Raw genomic sequence first — 19,709 nt, 5'->3', positions numbered from 1 at the left:
ATAGACAGACTCTGTCCCCTTGAGATGAATGTGAGACATTACTGAGCGCGCTCTGTGACCTGTGAAGACGTCATTCCACAGGGAGCTGCTATTGTCTCCTCTATCTACTGGTGTCACATGACGCTGCAATGTTGTACAGATCACTTTACAGCAGCCTCCGCTTATCACCACAGACACAACAGGAAGTCTCAGCTTAGTTTTAGATCCAGTGGTGAGAATGAAAACTGCGAGATCTCAGGATTATTTTATTATTTAGAAAAATAATATAGGAAAATTAGAAAAAATGTCACCTAAATTTAAAAAAAAAAAAAAAAAATTATATATATATATATCATAAAAACATTAGACAAGTCGTTTTCTGATGAGACATTCCCTTTAAGGGCCTTATTACACGGGACGATTATTGTGCGAAAAATAGTTATAGCGTTTGAATTTAAACTATAATCGTTTTGTGTAATTGCAGGCAACAATGGAAAAAATCGTTCGTATGTCGTTGATTGTTGATTTAGATCTGAAGCTAAAATTATCGTTAATCGTTCGCTGTAATTCCTCGTTCGCTCGCTCAAGTTGCGCATTTTTTCACTAATCGTTCAGTGCAATAGCACATTGCCCATTGTTTTCCTGAGATCAGATGGAGTAAACGATCGCAATAACGATAGTATCTAACGATTATCGTTCTGTGTAATATGGTGAACGATTTCAGGTTAACGATAAACAATCTCGTTTGCGATCGTTTATTGTTAGTCGTTTAAAATCGCTCTGTGTAATAGGACCCTAAGTGTCCAGTTTCCCTGCAGTTTCTGGGTAATGCAAAACAGAACCTGTCTGGTCCTCCAAGGAGGGGGAGAGTGAAAGAATCGGCTGCACTACTCTCTGACCAATATTCCTGAAAAGACCTCCCCCCCCCCACACATATTAACTCAGAATTTACCAATAAGCTATATGAAAATTGGTTCCTTTTAAACAGTTTACACCCGTTTGGTTTTGCAAAAAAGACTACATCTCCCACAATGCACTGCATCATATTACAGTAAGAGGAATTCCATGTGCCGGTGTGGGGCTGGGGAGATAATAGTGTAAACTAGCAGAACTATGAATGCAGCTCTTGTAGTGATATCTATGTGATAACTCATATAGGATTACATGAGACTTCTGAGCTGATTTCCTGGATAATTTCATTCACCTCCGAGCGGCCAATTAGGATCAATTACCAAAGCCAATCTGCCATTTTCCCTGCTGGGAGTAATAAGCCGTAAGATTCTGGATCATTCCGCATATGCGGCTCCTCGCAGCTGTATATAGAGCCTACTCCAACTGTATACGGCCACATATTTATGAAAGTGTTTGCGCCCCCTGCAGGATGCAATAGGAGGGGGCCCCTATGTCCGGCCATGTAAGTATAAAGCTGTAAGCTATGATGGTACACAGTGATGGGGGAGCACAGGGAGGAGGTCAGAAGATTCCAGAACTCTGCGCAATGGAGGAAATATCATGACTCCAGTAAATACCAGTGCAGGAGAGCGATTCATCTCGCAAGTCACAGCAGCCGTATACCCTCACATAAAGTATATAGAATACGTATATGCAGGATATTACCGGATTTCAAGACATCCGAGCTTCAAGGCAATTTCCTGGTCCACTTGGTCCGCCATCTCCGACATGTAGTCATTTTTCACCTGCAAGACAACGGGAGAAGGTGAGAGGAGGGATCTCAGGAACGGTCACATGTCTGAGCTATTGTAGAAATATGTAGAAGACGGCACTTCCGTGGCGGTGGTGCTCGAGGTGAGAAAAATGTTCAGATATTAGGAAGAGCTCAGCACTCACCAAGTAGATTATGCTTCTTTATTGTAGTGTAGCAAACATATGGTACAAGGACGCATTTCGGCCAAGCATGGCCTTCATCAGCTTCAACACTCCTAAGCTGATGAAGGCCATGCTTGGCCGAAACGCGTCCTTGAACCATATGTTTACTACACTACAATAAAGAAGCATAATCTACTTGGTGAGTGCCGGGCTCTTCCTAATATTTGAACATGTCTGAGCTATGACAGGACTACAACTCCTAATATGCGTTTATAGCCCGAGGACCCTACAAAACCATCCACAGGCCTTCAGGGCATGCTGGGAGTTGTAGTTCTGCACAATAAAAATATAAGAGAGGGAGCAGAAGGTAACAATGGAGGTCTGGGGGAAAAAATGCATCTGGATTTGCAGAAATCTTGTGGCCCATCTTTACTAAGATCCTGAATCCACAGGGAACAGTGAACGGTCCTGCCAATGGAGGAGACACATGTCTAAGGATTATCAAAGATGGGAAAAATAATAGCTACTTCTTCCTTCCAAAAATAGCGCCACCGGTCCTAAGGTTATGTGTGGTATTACAACTCTGGTACATTCACTTCAAAGGAACTGAGCTGTAATACCGCTCATAACCTGAGGGGAAAGGTGGGGCTGTTTCTGTATGCCGTGTAGCCCCCTTTAACCTCAAAACGCATTGCATAGGAGATCAAAAAATATTGCTCATTGTTCTTACATATGAACATTGATGGTGGAAAGGAGCAAAACAAATCTTATCCGAGCAACGGTCAGACAGATTTATTACATACGAGCCTGTGTGTGTGGCCCAATGAATAGACAGATGGCGGCTGTGCTCCATGCGGACCCCTAAATCTTACCTCATAGCCTGAATCTAGGACAGATAATAATCACCCAATAAAGATGCACTACCCTGTCCAAACTCATCACAGCGCCCCCACATGAAAGAATGTATGTATGTATGTATGTATATATGTATATATATATATATATATATATATATATATATATATATATATATATATATATATATATATATATTCATACACACACACAAACACATTATATAATAAAATTTATATTACAATCCTTTCTATTTTCACTATACAATAGATAGAACCAGGAAGTTTTTTTTAAAGGGGTACTCCGCTCTCAGAATGTTTTCCATGATCCACATTATAGTAGAGGGGGGCCATCTGGTGGGACCCTAGTGATCATCACATGTGCGAGCAGCTCTGCATTCATTGTCTATTTTACCAGTCTATGCATAACACACCCAAACACGCTCACCATCAGTCACTATATTCTACATTCACCAATGACCCTGTACAGGGTGGGGGGCGTATGGTGCAGGGTCAAGGCTCCTTCCTCCCCCCACAGATTGTGCACCTCCATCTGTTGTCATATCCATATACCGGGCTGGGGGGGTGGGACTAGCGGGGGAGGGAAGATCTGTCCTGACCCCAAACTTTAGCTTCCCAGCTGCCATATGCTGCTGCCATCCCCCCCGCCCCGCAGCATGGGGGGCGCCCCATGTAAGATTTTAACACCAGATACAGCACCCCTGCCCCTTGCAAGTACAATACATTCACTCCGGCATCAATGGGATCTGAGAGGCGACGGATTATCAAATATTCTGCATTACTGATCGATCATATAAAGTCTATACAGCTGAAAGCTCAGAACATGCAAAGGTTATAAGCTAACCCAGACATAGGATCTGTAATATGTATCTGATCAGGGGGGATCTGACTGCTCACATTGCATCATAAACTCATAATGAATGAGAACTGTGTAATACTCCATGTCACCTGTGGTGGCGCTGCAAAGGGATGAAATACTTGTTGCTTCGTTCCCCCACAGATCACTGGGGGTCCCTGCATCTGACTGCTCACACTTATAGATGGGGACGCTTCCAGATGTAGCAAAACTACGACTCCCACCGTGCCAGGGCAGCCTTCATTTCTCAGTGCATGATGGGAGTTGTGATGATGCAACAGCTGGGACCTCCAATAGAGCCTCAAAAAGGAGGCCCTGATCTCTCACCCCCAGTACAAGTATAAAGGGTGTGATGCAGGGTAGGGCTGAACGATTACCTGGGGGGGATTTTTGCCTCCTACCCTTTAAAATAAATGTGCAGGTCAGTACATTGAAGAGGACACTGTGCTGGAGCCAACAATCCTGCCCTTTAACCCTTTCTGTGCTGCAGCCTGTAAGTGACACAATTATGTAGTTCTGCGTCACTTACATGCCGCAGCACAGAGAGGGTTAAAGGGCAGGAAACTATATATACTTTGTGGCATCAGCTCCCGCTTTGATGAGGCCTGAACTCCACATCGGAGACCTGACAGCAGCCTCAGAAAGGAGGTCGGGGGTCGTCAGTGGAGAAGCCAGTGTAGCATAAAGTCAAAACACACCCTCACCCCAATTCTCCCCCACCCAATCCAAGATTTTATTGTATTTTTTGCCCATATCGCCAGGTCTTGTAGTCCTCCCACCCCAATGTGTATGTAACATATATGACCCATGCTGGCAGTGCATTAACACCATATAAACACGGATCCCAAAGAGTTCTATTGGGGGTATTCACAGTACCGATCGTATTAATACACTTACAGGATTTAATGGGCTCAAAAATTATTCAGAACAATTTCACGGGAGGTGTGAATAAGGCAAAACACTGGGGGTTGTATCCGGGCAGAGCTGGTAGGATGGTGCCAGGTAACACAATGATAAGTGGGGGCACAATTCTCCTGGCTCGGCAGTTTTAGCTGTGCGGATGTAGCAGAGCGTGACCGCTATTATTCTGCTCCTTTCTTCCTAGCTCTTTGCTGCCTGGAGGTAGAGCGGTGGTGGCCATCACTTCCAGGACACAAGGTCCTTTATGTACATTGACTTTAAAGGTAATTCAGCCTGGAATTACTAGAAGAAATAAAATATATACAGACAGCAGATCACGCAAAGCCAAATACCATTCTGCTGCTGTTACTTAAAGGGGTACTCCAGAAAAAAAAATCTTTCAAATAATCTGGTTTCAGAAAGTAAGACTGATTTATAAATGACTAAAAATCATTAAAAATCTCCAGTCTTCCAGTACTTATCAGCTGCTGTATGTCCTGGGGGAAGTGGTGTATTCTCTCCAGTCTGACACAGTGCTCTCTGCTGCCACCTCTGTCCATGTCAGGAACTGTCCAGAGCAACAGCAAATCCCCATAGAAAACCCCTCCTGCTCTGGACAGTTCCTAACATGAACCACTGGAGTTCCCCTTTAAGTGCAGGGGGGGGAATGCTGTTACACACTCCCTTACGCATGCTTGGCCACCAACCCGTTCCCTCTCTAAGGGCAGGAAGATGTCCCATGGTCTGATCCTCATCCATCTTATATATAGTTAATAACGGTAAATCTTGGGATAATACCTATTAAGAGGTTGTTGAGAATTACAAGAATATGGCTGCTTTCTTGCAAAAACAGAGCCAGCCCGGTCTACAGGTTACTTGTTGCTCAACCTCACTCATCCCAATGGGGCTGAGCTGCAGTACCAGACAAAACCTGAGCACGTGTGAGGCGCTGTTTTCTGGAGAGAGCAGCCATGTTTTCTAGTGTTCCTAAAACTACAACTATAGTCAAAGGGCGTGAGCACGATGGGAGTTGTAGTTTTACAAGAGTTGGGACCCTGTAGTCTGGGGCGGGATACAGACCTGACACTGCTGCATCCCACAATACACTATAAAGACGACTCGGCCTTTGCCCACAGGACACACAGTGTAACACGGAAGCTGGGGATCCGCTGACTGTGGTAACTCCAGACATCATGGCATGGCTGCCCACACATGCCAGGCCCCAGCTGTGGGCAGCTCTGACAGCTGCAGGATAGGGGGTGGCCTACCATCTGCCGCCCATCCTCCGCTCTGCACTCAGGGTCACCGGCTGCCGCTGCTGCACCTTGTCGTTGGGCCTTTGCAGTGACCCATTTTTAGCCGCCGGCCCCCTCCCTGCAGGGTAATTACAGAGTTCGGCCCCTTTGAAGCAGACAATGTATTTGTGGAGCGGAGGCCGATAATTACAGGGGGGCCGCGTCTACACAGACCAGGCTTATAGGGCAACACCGTGCGGCCATCTATAGTGGGAGCCGGGTACAGGCAACAAGGCCCCAGCTTCTCTAGACTCCATATAGGACTATGCATCTTCCATACAGGAGCTCAGGAAAGCTGGGTGGCACTCCAGTACACAGCTGCCCCAGTGATGACAGATGGGGTGACGTATATTGCTTTGGGAGCCGTGCAGTGTATTTCCTCTCTGTTATCAGCCCGGCCTTGGTTCTCACACTTTATTCCCATGAGTCACGGTGAAAACAACTTCCTGGCTGTCAGGAATTACAGCAATAATCCTGGACGGCCATGAACCTGTCACTACAGGGAACCGTGAATACTAACCTGTGTGGGGCAAGGACAACGCAGCTTCAGTCCTGTATGACAGAACCACTTACACCCCCCCCCCATGGGTAAAGCAACCCCTCCCAGAAATATACACCCCCTGGCAAAGCATTACGGTCTCAGTTTGCCATTCCTTAAAGGGGTAGTTCACAACAAAGAAATAAAAATAAATAAATCAAATTAACAGGTGCCAGAGATTTGTAATTTACTTTTATTAAAAAATCCCCAGTCTTCCAGTACTTATCAGCTGCTGTATGTCCTGTAGGAAGTGGTGTATTCTCTCCAGTCTGACACAGTGCTCTCTGCTGCCACCTCTGTCCATGTCAGCAACTGTCCAGAGCAGTAACAAATTCCCAGTAACAAACCTCTTCTGCTCTGGACAGTTCCTGACATGGACAGAGGTGGCAGCAATAAGCGCTGTGTCAGACACGAGAGAATACATCACTTCCTGCAGGACACACAGCAGCTGATGAGTACTGGAAGACTTCAGATTTTTTTTTTTAATAGAAGTAAATAACAAATATCTGGCACCAATTGATTTAAAACTTTTTCTTTTTGCTAAACTATTATTTAAATTTTAGACATTACCTAAATGAATACAAGACAGATGACAATGGCCAATGCACTATGGCCGCATATTACAGCGGGACCCCAATATTATATGGTCTCTGCACTATAAACCACCCAGCTTTCTGGAGACCCCTTTATTGTAATCCTTTGAGCAGGCGGGGGCTCTAACAGTCTCTATGGCTTCGTTCTATACACACAGGCAGATACCCAGAGGAAAATGAAGGGTATTAGCCGATTTGCTTGTTATCAGCCCAAACCAGCAGCAGCGGCTGCAGACAATGGCGCAGTGTTTACGTGACGCACAAAGTCTCCATAGGACCTTGAGCGAGGTAAGAAGTCCCGCTGGCTGCACGTGATGCGGATGACAGCACAGAGCCGCTTTGTCCTAAGCAGCCGACGCCATTAATATCAGTCCTGAAGCAGGTTATACATGATGTATAGTGTCAGGTGGAGGCGGAGGGGGAGGGGAGCACCAGGAATACAGCGCGTAATTCATCATTGCTGACTACAAACCCTGTGCACAGCTAGTCCTGCTAAGAACCGATAGACAATGCTCTGTGAGCTCCAGACTGATACATTGTACATAGATAGTCCTGCTCTCAGCTGTATCCAGTGTAGACAATGCTCTGTGAGCTCCAGACTGTTACATTGTATATAGCTAGTCCTGCTCTCAGCTGTATCCAGTGTAGACAATGCTCTGTGAGCTCTACAGCCTGATACATTGTACATAGCTAGTCCTGCTCTCAGCTGTATCCAGTGTAGACAATGCTCTGTGAGCTCCAGACTGATACATTGTACATAGCCAGTCCTGCTCTCAGCTGTATCCAGTGTAGACAATGCTCTGTGAGCTCCAGACTGATACATTGTACATAGCCAGTCCTGCTCTCAGCTGTATCCAGTGTAGACAATGCTCTGTGAGCTCCAGACTGTTACATTGTATATAGCTAGTCCTGCTCTCAGCTGTATCCAGTGTAGACAATGCTCTGTGAGCTCTACAGCCTGATACATTGTACATAGCTAGTCCTGCTCTGTATCCAGTGTAGACAATGCTCTGTGAGCTCTGCAGCCTGATACATTGTACATAGCTAGTCCTGCTCCCAGCTGTATCCAGTGTAGATAATGCTCTGTAAGCTCCAGACTGATAAATTGTACATAGTTGGTCCTGCTCTCAGCTTTATCCAGTGTAGACAATGCTCTGTGAGCTCTACAGCCTGGACACCAGCCTGATACATAGTACACAGCTATTCCTGCTCTCAGCTGATATAAGTGTATTCATAGACAATGCTCTGCGAGACACAGGTTGGGGACCACAGCTATAGAAGGTGCAGTACTATCAGGGCTTGCTGGGAGGTGTAGTTCAGCAGCAATCACTGGTTTACTACACATTACAGGCCCTGGTATAATGTATTTGCATCATGTGAAATAAAGCCGCCTGCAGCCACTGTCACATCCCATCCATGGTGCTGGCTGTACGCTGCCCGGGAGGAGAGTATATAGAAGAATCGATGCAGACGCTGTATATACCCTGAGTAAACAGCAGCATGTCTCCTCTCCAGGCAACAGGAGGCATGTGATGACTAACGCAAATACACAGCGCAAATGTGCTGCCGGCCTGATCCGCGCTCTGATGGATCCGCTATGAAGGATAATACATGCAGCATATAACCGGGGATCGCTATAAATATACAGAAGCCGCAGGCACCGAGGAGACAACTCGTGAGGACGGGCCCAGATGCTGCAACAGCACGGTGACAGTCACCTTCTACCAACCACTAGACACCGATCACTGCCTCCTCAAGAAGAGCTCATTTGCATACCGTGTGTCCCATGAAGCATTGCTTCATAGACTAAGGGGCCTATTCCACGAAGCGATAATCGGCCCGATTCAGCCGATTATCGCTCCGTGGAATTGAGACAACGATCAGTCAATGATCGTGTCATTGGCTGATCGTTTATTTAGGTTCAAACCTAAAATCATTGGGCACCGACCGCGCATTGCTGCATGGAATAGCAATGCGGCCGACGATTCCACAAGCACTATACATTACCTAAGCATGTTGCAGGGCGTCTCCTGCGCTCCTCCTTCCTCCCGGTCCTGCGCGTAGCAGCGGCTTCTGTTCGGCCTGTCTTAGCTGACAGACCGCTCAGCCAATCACTGGCCGCGGTGGTCCTGGCCAGTGATTGGCTGAGCGGTCTGTCAGCTAAGACAGGCCGCACCGAAGCTGTTTGTGCTGCGCGCGAGACCAGGAGGAAGAAGGAGCGCAGGAGAAAACCTGCAACATGTTTAGGTAAGTATGGTGTTTAAACAAGGGCTGCAAGGACACCCTGCAGCCCTCGCTAAATGATTATCGGGCCGTGTAATAGGCCCAGTAAACGAGCGCCGATCTAGCAGATCGGCGCTTGTTAACATTATTGATCAGGCCTGTAATATAGGACCCTAAACCTCAATGTGAACCAGACCCAACCACACAGTAATGCCAGCATACATCCACATAGAACGGCCCAAGTGTCAGCCGTACAGAAGAGTCCAGAAATACTTCCACTGACACAGCAGAGCTCGGACAGACAAGATGTGATGGCTGTAGTGCTTAGGAAGCAAGTGTTCTTACTGGGTGTCAGCCTATACGGCTGCTAGTGATGAGCGAATCTACAGTAGGAACCAAGTGAATCGCTTTGTTCCTATCTGTATTCCGCTCATTGAGCTGCAGGCTTTGAAGTCTGCTCCACTTCCTGCAGCTCCTCTCGGGTGCTGGAAAAAAAAGATGGATCCAATCCTGGGAAACTGGGAGAAATTTCCCAGGGCTGGATCCATCTTTTCCCAGCACCTGAGGTGGAGCGGCATGGAGCGGAACCGACCTCAAAGCCTGCAGCTCAATGAGCGGAATACAGATAGGAACAAAGCGATTCACTTGGTTCCTACAGTAGATTCGCTCATCTCTAATGGCGACCATTCCTGGGGGCGAACTCCTGAAGTATTCATCATGCAGTAGTGACGTCGTCCCTGATCTTATATCCAATGCATTATATAGGACAGCACCACCATTCAGGACTCTAGGAAAGCTGGGTGGCAACTCTGCAAGGAGACAAAATAAATGACACCCTGCTTTCCAAGACACAATAAACACTGAGGTAGAGGAGGACCCCAGGATGGACGTGTACTTGGGAGCCTCCAATGTAAGGGGCCTTGAGGAGCGCTCTCTACAGACATGCACCTCTATGGTTCCTTATAAAGAGCAAATTCAATTTATTCTGCTTCTCCTACTAAAGGTCACTGAAGCATGGTCCTGTACAGGGGGGGAGGGGAGCAGTCATGTGTGAGAAGCCAGCCATCACCTATGGGGGGGGTGAGTACATGGCTTAGGGTGATGTGTCTGCCGCGGTCACCCTCTCCGGAGCAGTCCACTCACCTGCTGGTAGAAGAAATTTAGGGTGGGTTTATCCTCTGTGAACTGGTTCAGGAAACCTTTGGGCAAATATCGGATTCTCAGCTCGTACCTGGAAAAGAAAGAAGAGACTCGTCTGAGAGAGAGACCAATGCTGGGGGGGGCTCTAACCCCACCGATCACACAGAGCAGGAGACCAGAAAAAAACTGGGGGAGAACTCACAGAGCGCTGTACACAAGAAACTGGAGGAAGTTCTACAAAAGTGTACAAAAATCTAACATTTTGGTGTTTTTGTGTAAAACTTTTTTAAAAAACAACTCTCTGTGCACACAAAGTATGGCCGTGCTGATGGCTGTACACTGCATAGGGGGCTATGGGTAATAGACTGTAGGTACACCAAAAAGTGGCCGCAATCCAAATAGAAATAAGATAAGGTTCCAGCAGCAAATGTGGCAGTATCAGCCGCAGGAGCATGTAACAACGGACAAACAACGGCCACTGTTTTAGCCTTATAATTGGTGCATTTAGCAGCTATAAAGAGTCCCCGCACCATATCAATGGGTCACCCAGCCTAGCCAACCGCAGGGAGATACATATCTTTGGACATTTTTGATCCGGCCTCCACTGGAGGGCGAATACCGCATTCTCAGCCACATCTACTAGAAGGAGGTTCACAGCATCTACTACTCTTTCAGTAAAATATTACCACCTGCCATTGTGTCTAATCTCCTTCCCCAATAACCCCAGAGGGTGCCCCCTTGTTTTCGTGCTCTTTACAGATAGTAGGCCTCAGCTGGTTTACGTCCTGGATTGTTCACACAACGTACATTTTACGAAAACAACAGCCGTTCTTTTCATAGTAAAACAATGGCCGTTGTTTGCTATGGCTGTAGAAATAATTGACATGTCAATTATTTCCGGCCGTAGTGCATGGATTTCAATGAAGTTTTCAATGCAACAGCGGCCGTTGTCCTTACCGTGTGTGAACATAGCCGTATACAGTATTGGGTCTCTACGAGTCAGTGTCTCCACTAGCTGGCAGCAGGCAGAGACGTTATAAACCATCAGGAACAAAGTACATAAGAAGGTTGCAAAGTCTTACATAGCAGAAGAGACTGGTTAAGGATTTATTTATTGCTGGATAACGGACAGGGAGAAGCCTCTGGTCACACTGTTCAGCAGACTCTTTACTTATGATATTCTACTCATCAAAAACAATGGAAGTCACAACAAATACCATAGTAACTCATTGGGACATGATGGATCTGCTGTATCCCCTCCTCCTCACAGGTGCAGGCTGTATCCCCCCCTCCTCCTCGCAGGGGAAAGCTGTATCCCCCCCCCCTCCTCCTCACAGGGGAAAGCTATATCCTCCTCCTCCTCCTCCTCACAGGGGCAGGCTGTATCCCCCTCCTCCTCCTCCTCACAGGTGCAGGCTGTATCCCCCTCCTCCTCACAGGGGAAAGCTATATCCCCCCCCCTCCTCCTCACAGGAAAAAGCTATATCCTCCTCCTCCTCACAGGGGCAGGCTGTATCCCCCTCCTCCTCCTCCTCACAGGGGCAGGCTGTATCCCCCCCTCCTCCTCACAGGTGCAGGCTGTATCCCTCCCTCCTCCTCACAGGGGAAAGCTATATCCTCCTCCTCACAGGGGCAGGGTGTATCCCCCTCCTCCTCCTCCTCACAGGGGCAGGCTGTATCCCCCTCCTCCTCTTCCTCCTCACAGGGGCAGGCTGTATCCCCCTCCTCCTCTTCCTCCTCACAGGGGCAGGCTGTATCCCCCTCCTCCTCTTCCTCCTCACAGGGGCAGGCTGTATCCCCCTCCTCCTCCTCCTCTTCCTCCTCCTCACAGGGGCAGGCTGTATCCCCCTCCTCCTCCTCCTCTTCCTCCTCACAGGGGCAGGCTGTATCCTCCTCCTCCTCCTCACAGGGGAAAGCTATAGCCTCCTCCTCACAGGGAAAAGCTATATCCTCCTCCTCCTCACAGGGGCAGGCTGCATCCACTCCTCCTCACAGGGGAAAGCTATATCCTCCTCCTCCTCCTCACAGGGGCAGGCTGCATTCCCTCCTCCTCCTCACAGGGGAAAGCTATATCCTCCTCCTCACAGGGGAAAGCTATATCCTCCTCCTCACAGGGGAAAGCTATATCCTCCTCCTCCTTACAGAGGCAGGCTGTATCTCCTCTCTTCCTCCTCACAGCGGCAGGCTCGACAGTGCAGTCTGCTATGACTGCCTACAACATAACATTAGTATTTCTGCTCCTACCCGGTCATGATCCAGCCTGCCAGTAAAAACCCAGCCGTTCATTAGACAGCACATCGCAGCTCCCATTAATTACAGGGAACACGAGACGCTCCGCTACTATCCGCCACCCGCTTCATTTCCTTTGCCGGTGAACTGATTTGTGGAATACAGATAACCGAGAACATAGAAGGCTGAGAGGGAATTTTATTATTAACTAAGCTGCGGACTAATAAAAAGTGAAAAAAAAATCCCATTATATTCTTATCTATCATATTTGGCACCGGCGTCAGGCCGCAGCACACGAGTCTGCCTGTTTTTGTCATCACTTTCCTGCGGTAGATGATCGCCAGTCGCCATACTGACGTGCAGACGCAGAGATGTCACATCAATAGTCAATGGTCACCTGCCATGAGGTTATACTGGGCAACGTGGATCAAATAAGTAGCTGCGTGACCCCCACTAGTGATGTCACGATACCAGAATTTTGAGTTCGATACCGATACTAACTTTTTTATTTCGATACTCAATACCAGTTCGATACTTAGCAAAGTATAAAAGAAAAAAAAAAAAAATGGTAGAAATATAATACCCCTGCACTATTACAGTGATACCAATTTTTGGCCTATTTTTATTTTATTGTGTTAAAAATAAAGTTAGTGATATCTGTCTAAGACAGCTCTGCTGCATCCGATATCACTAAGACAGCTCTGCTGCATCAGCTATCACTAAGACAGCTCTGCTGCATCAGCTATCACTAAGACAGCTCTGCTGCATCAGCTATCACTAAGACAGCTCTGCTGCATCAGCTATCACTAAGACAGCTCTGCTGCATCAGCTATCACTAAGACAGCTCTGCTGCATCAGCTATCACTAAGACAGCTCTGCTGCATCAGCTATCACTAAGACAGCTCTGCTGCATCAGCTATCACTAAGACAGCTCTGCTGCATCAGCTATCACTAAGACAGCTCTGCTGCATCAGCTATCACTAAGACAGCTCTGCTGCATCAGCTATCACTAAGACAGCTCTGCTGCATCAGCTATCACTAAGACAGCTCTGTTGCATCAGCTATCACTAAGACAGCTCTGCTGCATCAGCTATCACTAAGACAGCTCTGCTGCATCAGCTATCACTAAGACAGCTCTGCTGCATCAGCTATCACTAAGACAGCTCTGCTGCATCAGCTATCACTAAGACAGCTCTGCTGCATCAGCTATCACTAAGACAGCTCTGCTGCATCAGCTATCACTAAGACAGCTCTGCTACATCAGCTATCACTAAGACAGCTCTGCTACATCAGCTATCACTAAGACAGCTCTGCTACATCAGCTATCACTAAGACAGCTCTGCTACATCAGATAACACTAAGACAGCTCTGCTACATCAGATAACACTAAGACAGCTCTGCTACATCAGATAACACTAAGACAGCTCTGCTACATCCGATATCACTAAGACAGCTCTGCTACATCCGATATCACTAAGACAGCTCTGCTACATCCAATATCACTAAGACAGCTCTGCTGCATCAGCTATCACTAAGACAGCTCTGCTACATCAGCAATCACTAAGACAGCTCTGCTGCATCAGCTATCACTAAGACAGCTCTGCTACATCAGCTATCACTAAGACAGCTCTGCTACATCAGCTATCACTAAGACAGCTCTGCTACATCAGCTATCACTAAGACAGCTCTGCTACATCAGCTATCACTAAGACAGCTCTGCTACATCCGATATCACTAAGACAGCTCTGCTACATCAGCTATCACTAAGACAGCTCTGCTACATCAGCTATCACTAAGACAGCTCTGCTACATCAGCTGTCACTAAGACAGCTCTGCTACATCAGCTATCACTAAGACAGCTCTGCTGCATCAGCTATCACTAAGACAGCTCTGCTGCATCAGCTATCACTAAGACAGCTCTGCTGCATCAGCTATCACTAAGACAGCTCTGCTGCATCAGCTATCACTAAGACAGCTCTGCTACATCAGCTATCACTAAGACAGCTCTGCTACATCAGCTATCACTAAGACAGCTCTGCTACATCAGCTATCACTAAGACAGCTCTGCTACATCAGCTATCACTAAGACAGCTCTGCTACATCAGATAACACTAAGACAGCTCTGCTACATCCGATATCACTAAGACAGCTCTGCTGCATCCGATATCACTAAGACAGCTCTGCTGCATCCGATATCACTAAGACAGCTCTGCTGCATCAGCTATCACTAAGACAGCTCTGCTGCATCAGCTATCACTAAGACAGCTCTGCTGCATCAGCTATCACTAAGACAGCTCTGCTACATCAGCTATCACTAAGACAGCTCTGCTACATCCGATATCACTAAGACAGCTCTGCTACATCAGCTATCACTAAGACAGCTCTGCTACATCAGCTATCACTAAGACAGCTCTGCTACATCCGATATCACTAAGACAGCTCTGCTACATCAGCTATCACTAAGACAGCTCTGCTACATCAGCTATCACTAAGACAGCTCTGCTACATCAGCTATCACTAAGACAGCTCTGCTACATCAGCTATCACTAAGACAGCTCTGCTACATCAGCTATCACTAAGACAGCTCTGCTACATCAGCTATCACTAAGACAGCTCTGCTACATCAGCTATCACTAAGACAGCTCTGCTACATCAGCTATCACTAAGACAGCTCTGCTACATCAGCTATCACTAAGACAGCTCTGCTACATCAGCTATCACTAAGACAGCTCTGCTACATCAGCTATCACTAAGACAGCTCTGCTACATCAGCTATCACTAAGACAGCTCTCCTGCACCACCCACCACTAAGACAGCTCTCCTGCACCACCCACCACTAAGACAGCTCTCCTGCATCAGCTATCACTAAGACAGCTCTGCTGCATCAGCTATCACTAAGACAGCTCTGCTACATCCGATATCACTAAGACAGCTCTGCTACATCAGCTATCACTAAGACAGCTCTCCTGCACCACCCACCACTAAGACAGCTCTGCTGCATCAGCTATCACTAAGACAGCTCTCCTGCACCACCCACCACTAAGACAGCTCTGCTGCACCAGTTACCAAGATTGCGGAGGAAGAGAAGAGGAGGTTACACAGGATCCCACACACTACAGCCGATCTTATCTGCTCCTCTCAGCCCCGGCCACCTCCCCCACCTGCCAGCCGGCTGGATCCTCACATGTGCTGCACTTCCCCCGGATCTCACAGACCCCGGCTCTCCCTCTTCATCCTCCCCACCTCCAGCCTTCTCCGTCCTCCTCTCTCCGTGACCTCCCGCTCTCTTCTGTGCAGCTCCGGCTCCTCTCCCGGACATCCCGCTCTCCCTCCAGCCTTCTCCTCCGTCCTCTCTCCCGGACATCCCGCTCTCCCTCCAGCCTTCTCCTCCGTCCTCTCTCCCGGACATCCCGCTCTCCCTCCAGCCTTCTCCTCCGTCCTCTCTCCCGGACATCCCGCTCTCCCTCCAGCCTTCTCCTCCGTCCTCTCTCCCGGACATCCCGCTCTCCCTCCAGCCTTCTCCTCCGTCCTCCTCTCCCGCTCTCCCTCTCCAGCCGCTCTCCGTGCAGCTCCGGCTCCTCCGCATAAATCATCTCTCTGATAACAGAGTCTGGCGGAGCCGGACTCTGTTATCAGAGAGACACCAGCAGCGGGGGTCTGTTACACACAGTAGCCGACCCCTGCAGCATATGGAGCGGGCTCAGGAGGAGTCAGATGCCGCTGTCAGTGTGACAGCGGCATCTATATGATTAAATAGCCGGCACTAGCAATAGCTAAGTGCCGGCTATTTGAAATTGGCGCCAATGGGAGCGGAGGGAGGGAGAGAAGAGGAGGAGACTGCAGGGGGCAGCACATAGAGAACACGGCCGGCGCTCAGCTAGCCGCCCACCGTGTTCTCTGCTTAACTTAAAGTTTCGATACCAGGAAATCCTGGTATCGAACGGTTTTTTTGCCCGAAATATCGATAGTAGTATCGATATTTCGGTGCATCGTGCATCCCTAACCCCCACCACATCATAAGACGCCATGTAACCATGCCCACGGTTTAGGCAATCGGCTACGTAGATGAGCAAAGAACAAAGTTCTGTTAAGCTTCTGGGCCCTCCATACCATGGATCATTTGTGTGGCCCCTTACTTCCATCATTCATCGGCCGCACATTGGATTTTTTTGCAGCTGACTAAATGATGCGCTGAGCAGCCGGATGAGTGTCTGCCAGGGCTATTCCACAGGGCAATAATCGGCTAAGAACCAGAGTAACGGCACCGGCACGGCCTTGAGTGCACAGCTCTCTCACTTACTTCCATTCTTCCGGCGGGTGGGACTGCTCGTATTTCTCTCGGACGTGAGACACCCCCATATCCGGGTGCAGCCAGTGAACCTCCTCGGAGCGCAAGTGACTGAGACGTAATCCGTACGAGGAGACGCACTTCACTTTGTGACTGTCCACAATCTTCTGGATTATTCCCTTAAAGATGAGAATATAGGAAATCACTGTAAATATCTCAGCATCGCCCATCTCCACAGGTCACATGACCACACGTGTAATAAGAGCTAGAGCTTATTCCTCATTTACTGGGTTATTTCATGTGTCGGGTACGATCCTTCAGCCCTGCACGGATGTCAATATTCACTGGACTACAGGAATTATATTAGATTTATGGAACAAGAACATCAAGATAAACCCAACAACCGATATAGATGTGAGGAGGCTGAGACAAAACACACCATAACAGCATCAAAGTACATATAATATATGCTATATACCTAATGGAGTCACTGTGTATATACACATTACTGATCCTGTATTATACCCCAGAGCTGCACTCACTATTCTGCTGGTGGGGTCACTGTTTACACACATTACATTACTGATCCTGAGTTACATCCTGTATTATACCCCAGAGCTGCACTCACTATTCTGCTGGTGGGGTCACTGTGTACATACATTACATTACTGATCCTGAGTTACATCCTGTATTATACTCCAGAGCTGCACTCACTATTCTGCTGGTGGGGTCACTGTGTACATACATTACATTACTGATCCTGAGTTACATCCTGTATTATACTCCAGAGCTGCACTCACTATTCTGCCAAGCGCAGAAACTAAACAAGCAGAAGATGTCAGCACTGATGGCGGCTCTAGAATAATAGAATAGAAACAATCCAATACTCTGGGATGATGCCAGATTAGCTAATTCATAAAAATGAAGGAAAGCAGAAGTCCTCGAGGACGGTCCCCTATTGGCCACTGCTGTCAGTCTGGGGCCTGTTACTATTTCGGGCTCCGGAGCTCTATGTAGTCCAGTGTAGGATGGGTGCGCAGCCTTGAGTTTTCATTGGAAAGTGGACAGAATAAATGTGAAAGAATTCAGTGCGGCAGAGACGGCTCCGGCGGCCAGCAGCGTGCTGCACCCCAAGGACACTGATCCTGTTTACAGCTGATGAGAAGACAACACAGGCGGCAGACATAACTTGGAGGGGGTCAGCACTAGACTCCCTGTACACTTCCCACCTCTGATTAAAGGGGTAGTTCACCCCAAAATCTGGAAAGAATACATCACTTCTTGCAGGACCCCATCCTCTTTACACTTACCCTGACATCGGTAGCGTCCCCGTGCCGGATATTGCTGGCCCATGTTGCCGGTTCACTGTTGGTTTCAAAGTAATGGAAGACTTTTAAGACTCTTTCGATGGTCCCTGGAGACCTCTCCATGCCGGCGCTCAGGCGGGACTTGGCGTTTGAACTTGGCGTGTGGTTTAGGTTGGGGTCCAGGTAAGCCGCAGCCATGCTCTTGCTGGATGCTAAGTGTCTGTCATATTCTGAAAGAGAAAGTGAAGGGTTAAGGCCACCGGCAATAAACTATACAACCTACAATGATATTACTGACAGTGTACCGGAGGAGGGGAGGCGCTATAATACACCGAGCAGGAGAGAATGGGATAAATCTACAAGATTAAAGGCACCTGCTCTGGGCATAACCATACGGCTCCTGCAAACAAGCATGAATTGCAAATAATTCAAGGGGTTATGAAGGATTCTCTATGGAGCTGCCAGAAAGAGCCAAGTCCAGCACTCTGCTCTCAGTGTTTTTAGTAAAAAACTGAGCTCAAGAACAAGAGGACACAGTGAGAGGTTAGTTGGGGGAAAGATCAGAAGCAATGTGAGAAAATATTATTTTACTGAAAGAGTAGTAGATACCTGGAACAAACTTCCAGCAGAGGTGGTTGGTAAATCCACAATAACAGAATTTAAAGCGTAACTGTCATGTTTTTTTTATTGCAGAAATCAGTAGTATAAGCGATTTTAAGAAACTCTGTAATAGGTTTTATCAGCCAAAAAAGCCTCCTTCTGTACTCAAGAAGCAATCTCCCAGCCTCCCCCCCTGACTTCTTATCTGTGCATTATCAGGCAAACACGTCTTCATTACAGAGAAGCCAGTGAAGACGGGCTCTGCTCTCTCCATTGTAAGCCTATGAAGGGGGGAGGGGCTGAGGAAGATGAGGGAGCAGGAAGAGGTGACATGAAGGTCAGCTGTTTGTAGACTCTCTGGGCACCTAAAACGCTAAATTCAGGTGTCAGAAAGGTCAGTGCTTATCAATGAACTTACTGAGAGAAGATTGCAGGGTGTTGTGCTGTGCAGGACTGCTCCGTGCTCAGTCACTCCTAACAGCCCCTCCCCTCTCCATAGCCACATAATGGAGACAGAAATCCTGCTTCATCTGATGTGAGGGGGGAGGCTGGGAGATTGCTTTTTCAGTCCAGAAGGAAACTCTTTTAGTAAATAAAACCTATTACAGAGTTTCTTAAAATCGCCTGTACTGTTGATATTTAATGTTTTCAGAAAAATGGCCCTGAAATGACAGTTACGCTTTAAACACGCCTGGGATAAACATACATCTATCCTAAGGTTATAAGAAAGAAAATACTAAAAGGGCAGACTAGATGGACCCAGTGGTCTTTTTCTGCCGACAATCTTCTATGTGTATATCAGGGCTCCAGATGGCGACCAAAATGGTCACCAATGCGACTAACATCTTGCAAATGGCGCCCAGATTTATTAATCTGGGCGCCATTTGCGACTGGCCCCGGCAGCGGCGCACTGTCTCTTTAAGGACAGTGACCGCCTCCCGCACGCTGCACCGAAGCGTGTCTCCGCACACTAGGGACACGCTTCTCCAGTAACGTCATCTAGCACGTCCGTCATTCATTGGACGGACGGCCGCAGAGGCGCCACACTCATCCAGCGCC

At 47.8% G+C, this 19,709-nt stretch overlaps 1 protein-coding gene across 10 annotated transcripts in view; it reads right to left on the bottom strand.

The window, feature by feature from the left end:
* PTK2 (protein tyrosine kinase 2) overlaps positions 1–19,709 on the bottom strand; it is a 168,706-nt gene that overhangs the window by 81,599 nt on the left and 67,398 nt on the right. For all 10 annotated transcript variants that reach the window (XM_069957045.1, XM_069957047.1, XM_069957046.1 and 7 more), the window contains 4 exons: positions 18,054–18,280; positions 16,756–16,922; positions 10,230–10,317; positions 1,597–1,676 (listed from right to left, as the gene is read on the bottom strand). In XM_069957045.1, the coding sequence (XP_069813146.1) occupies positions 1,597–1,676; positions 10,230–10,317; positions 16,756–16,922; positions 18,054–18,248 (530 nt within the window). In that variant the 5' untranslated portion in view covers positions 18,249–18,280. The remainder of the gene's footprint in view (positions 1–1,596; positions 1,677–10,229; positions 10,318–16,755; positions 16,923–18,053; positions 18,281–19,709) is intronic.

Source organism: Dendropsophus ebraccatus, chromosome 2 (genome assembly GCF_027789765.1).
Source record: "Dendropsophus ebraccatus isolate aDenEbr1 chromosome 2, aDenEbr1.pat, whole genome shotgun sequence".
In the NCBI taxonomy this organism is placed as follows: domain Eukaryota; kingdom Metazoa; phylum Chordata; class Amphibia; order Anura; family Hylidae; genus Dendropsophus; species Dendropsophus ebraccatus.
The sequence above is the reverse complement of the archived record's forward strand: the minus strand, read 5'-3'. Positions and strand labels throughout refer to the sequence as shown.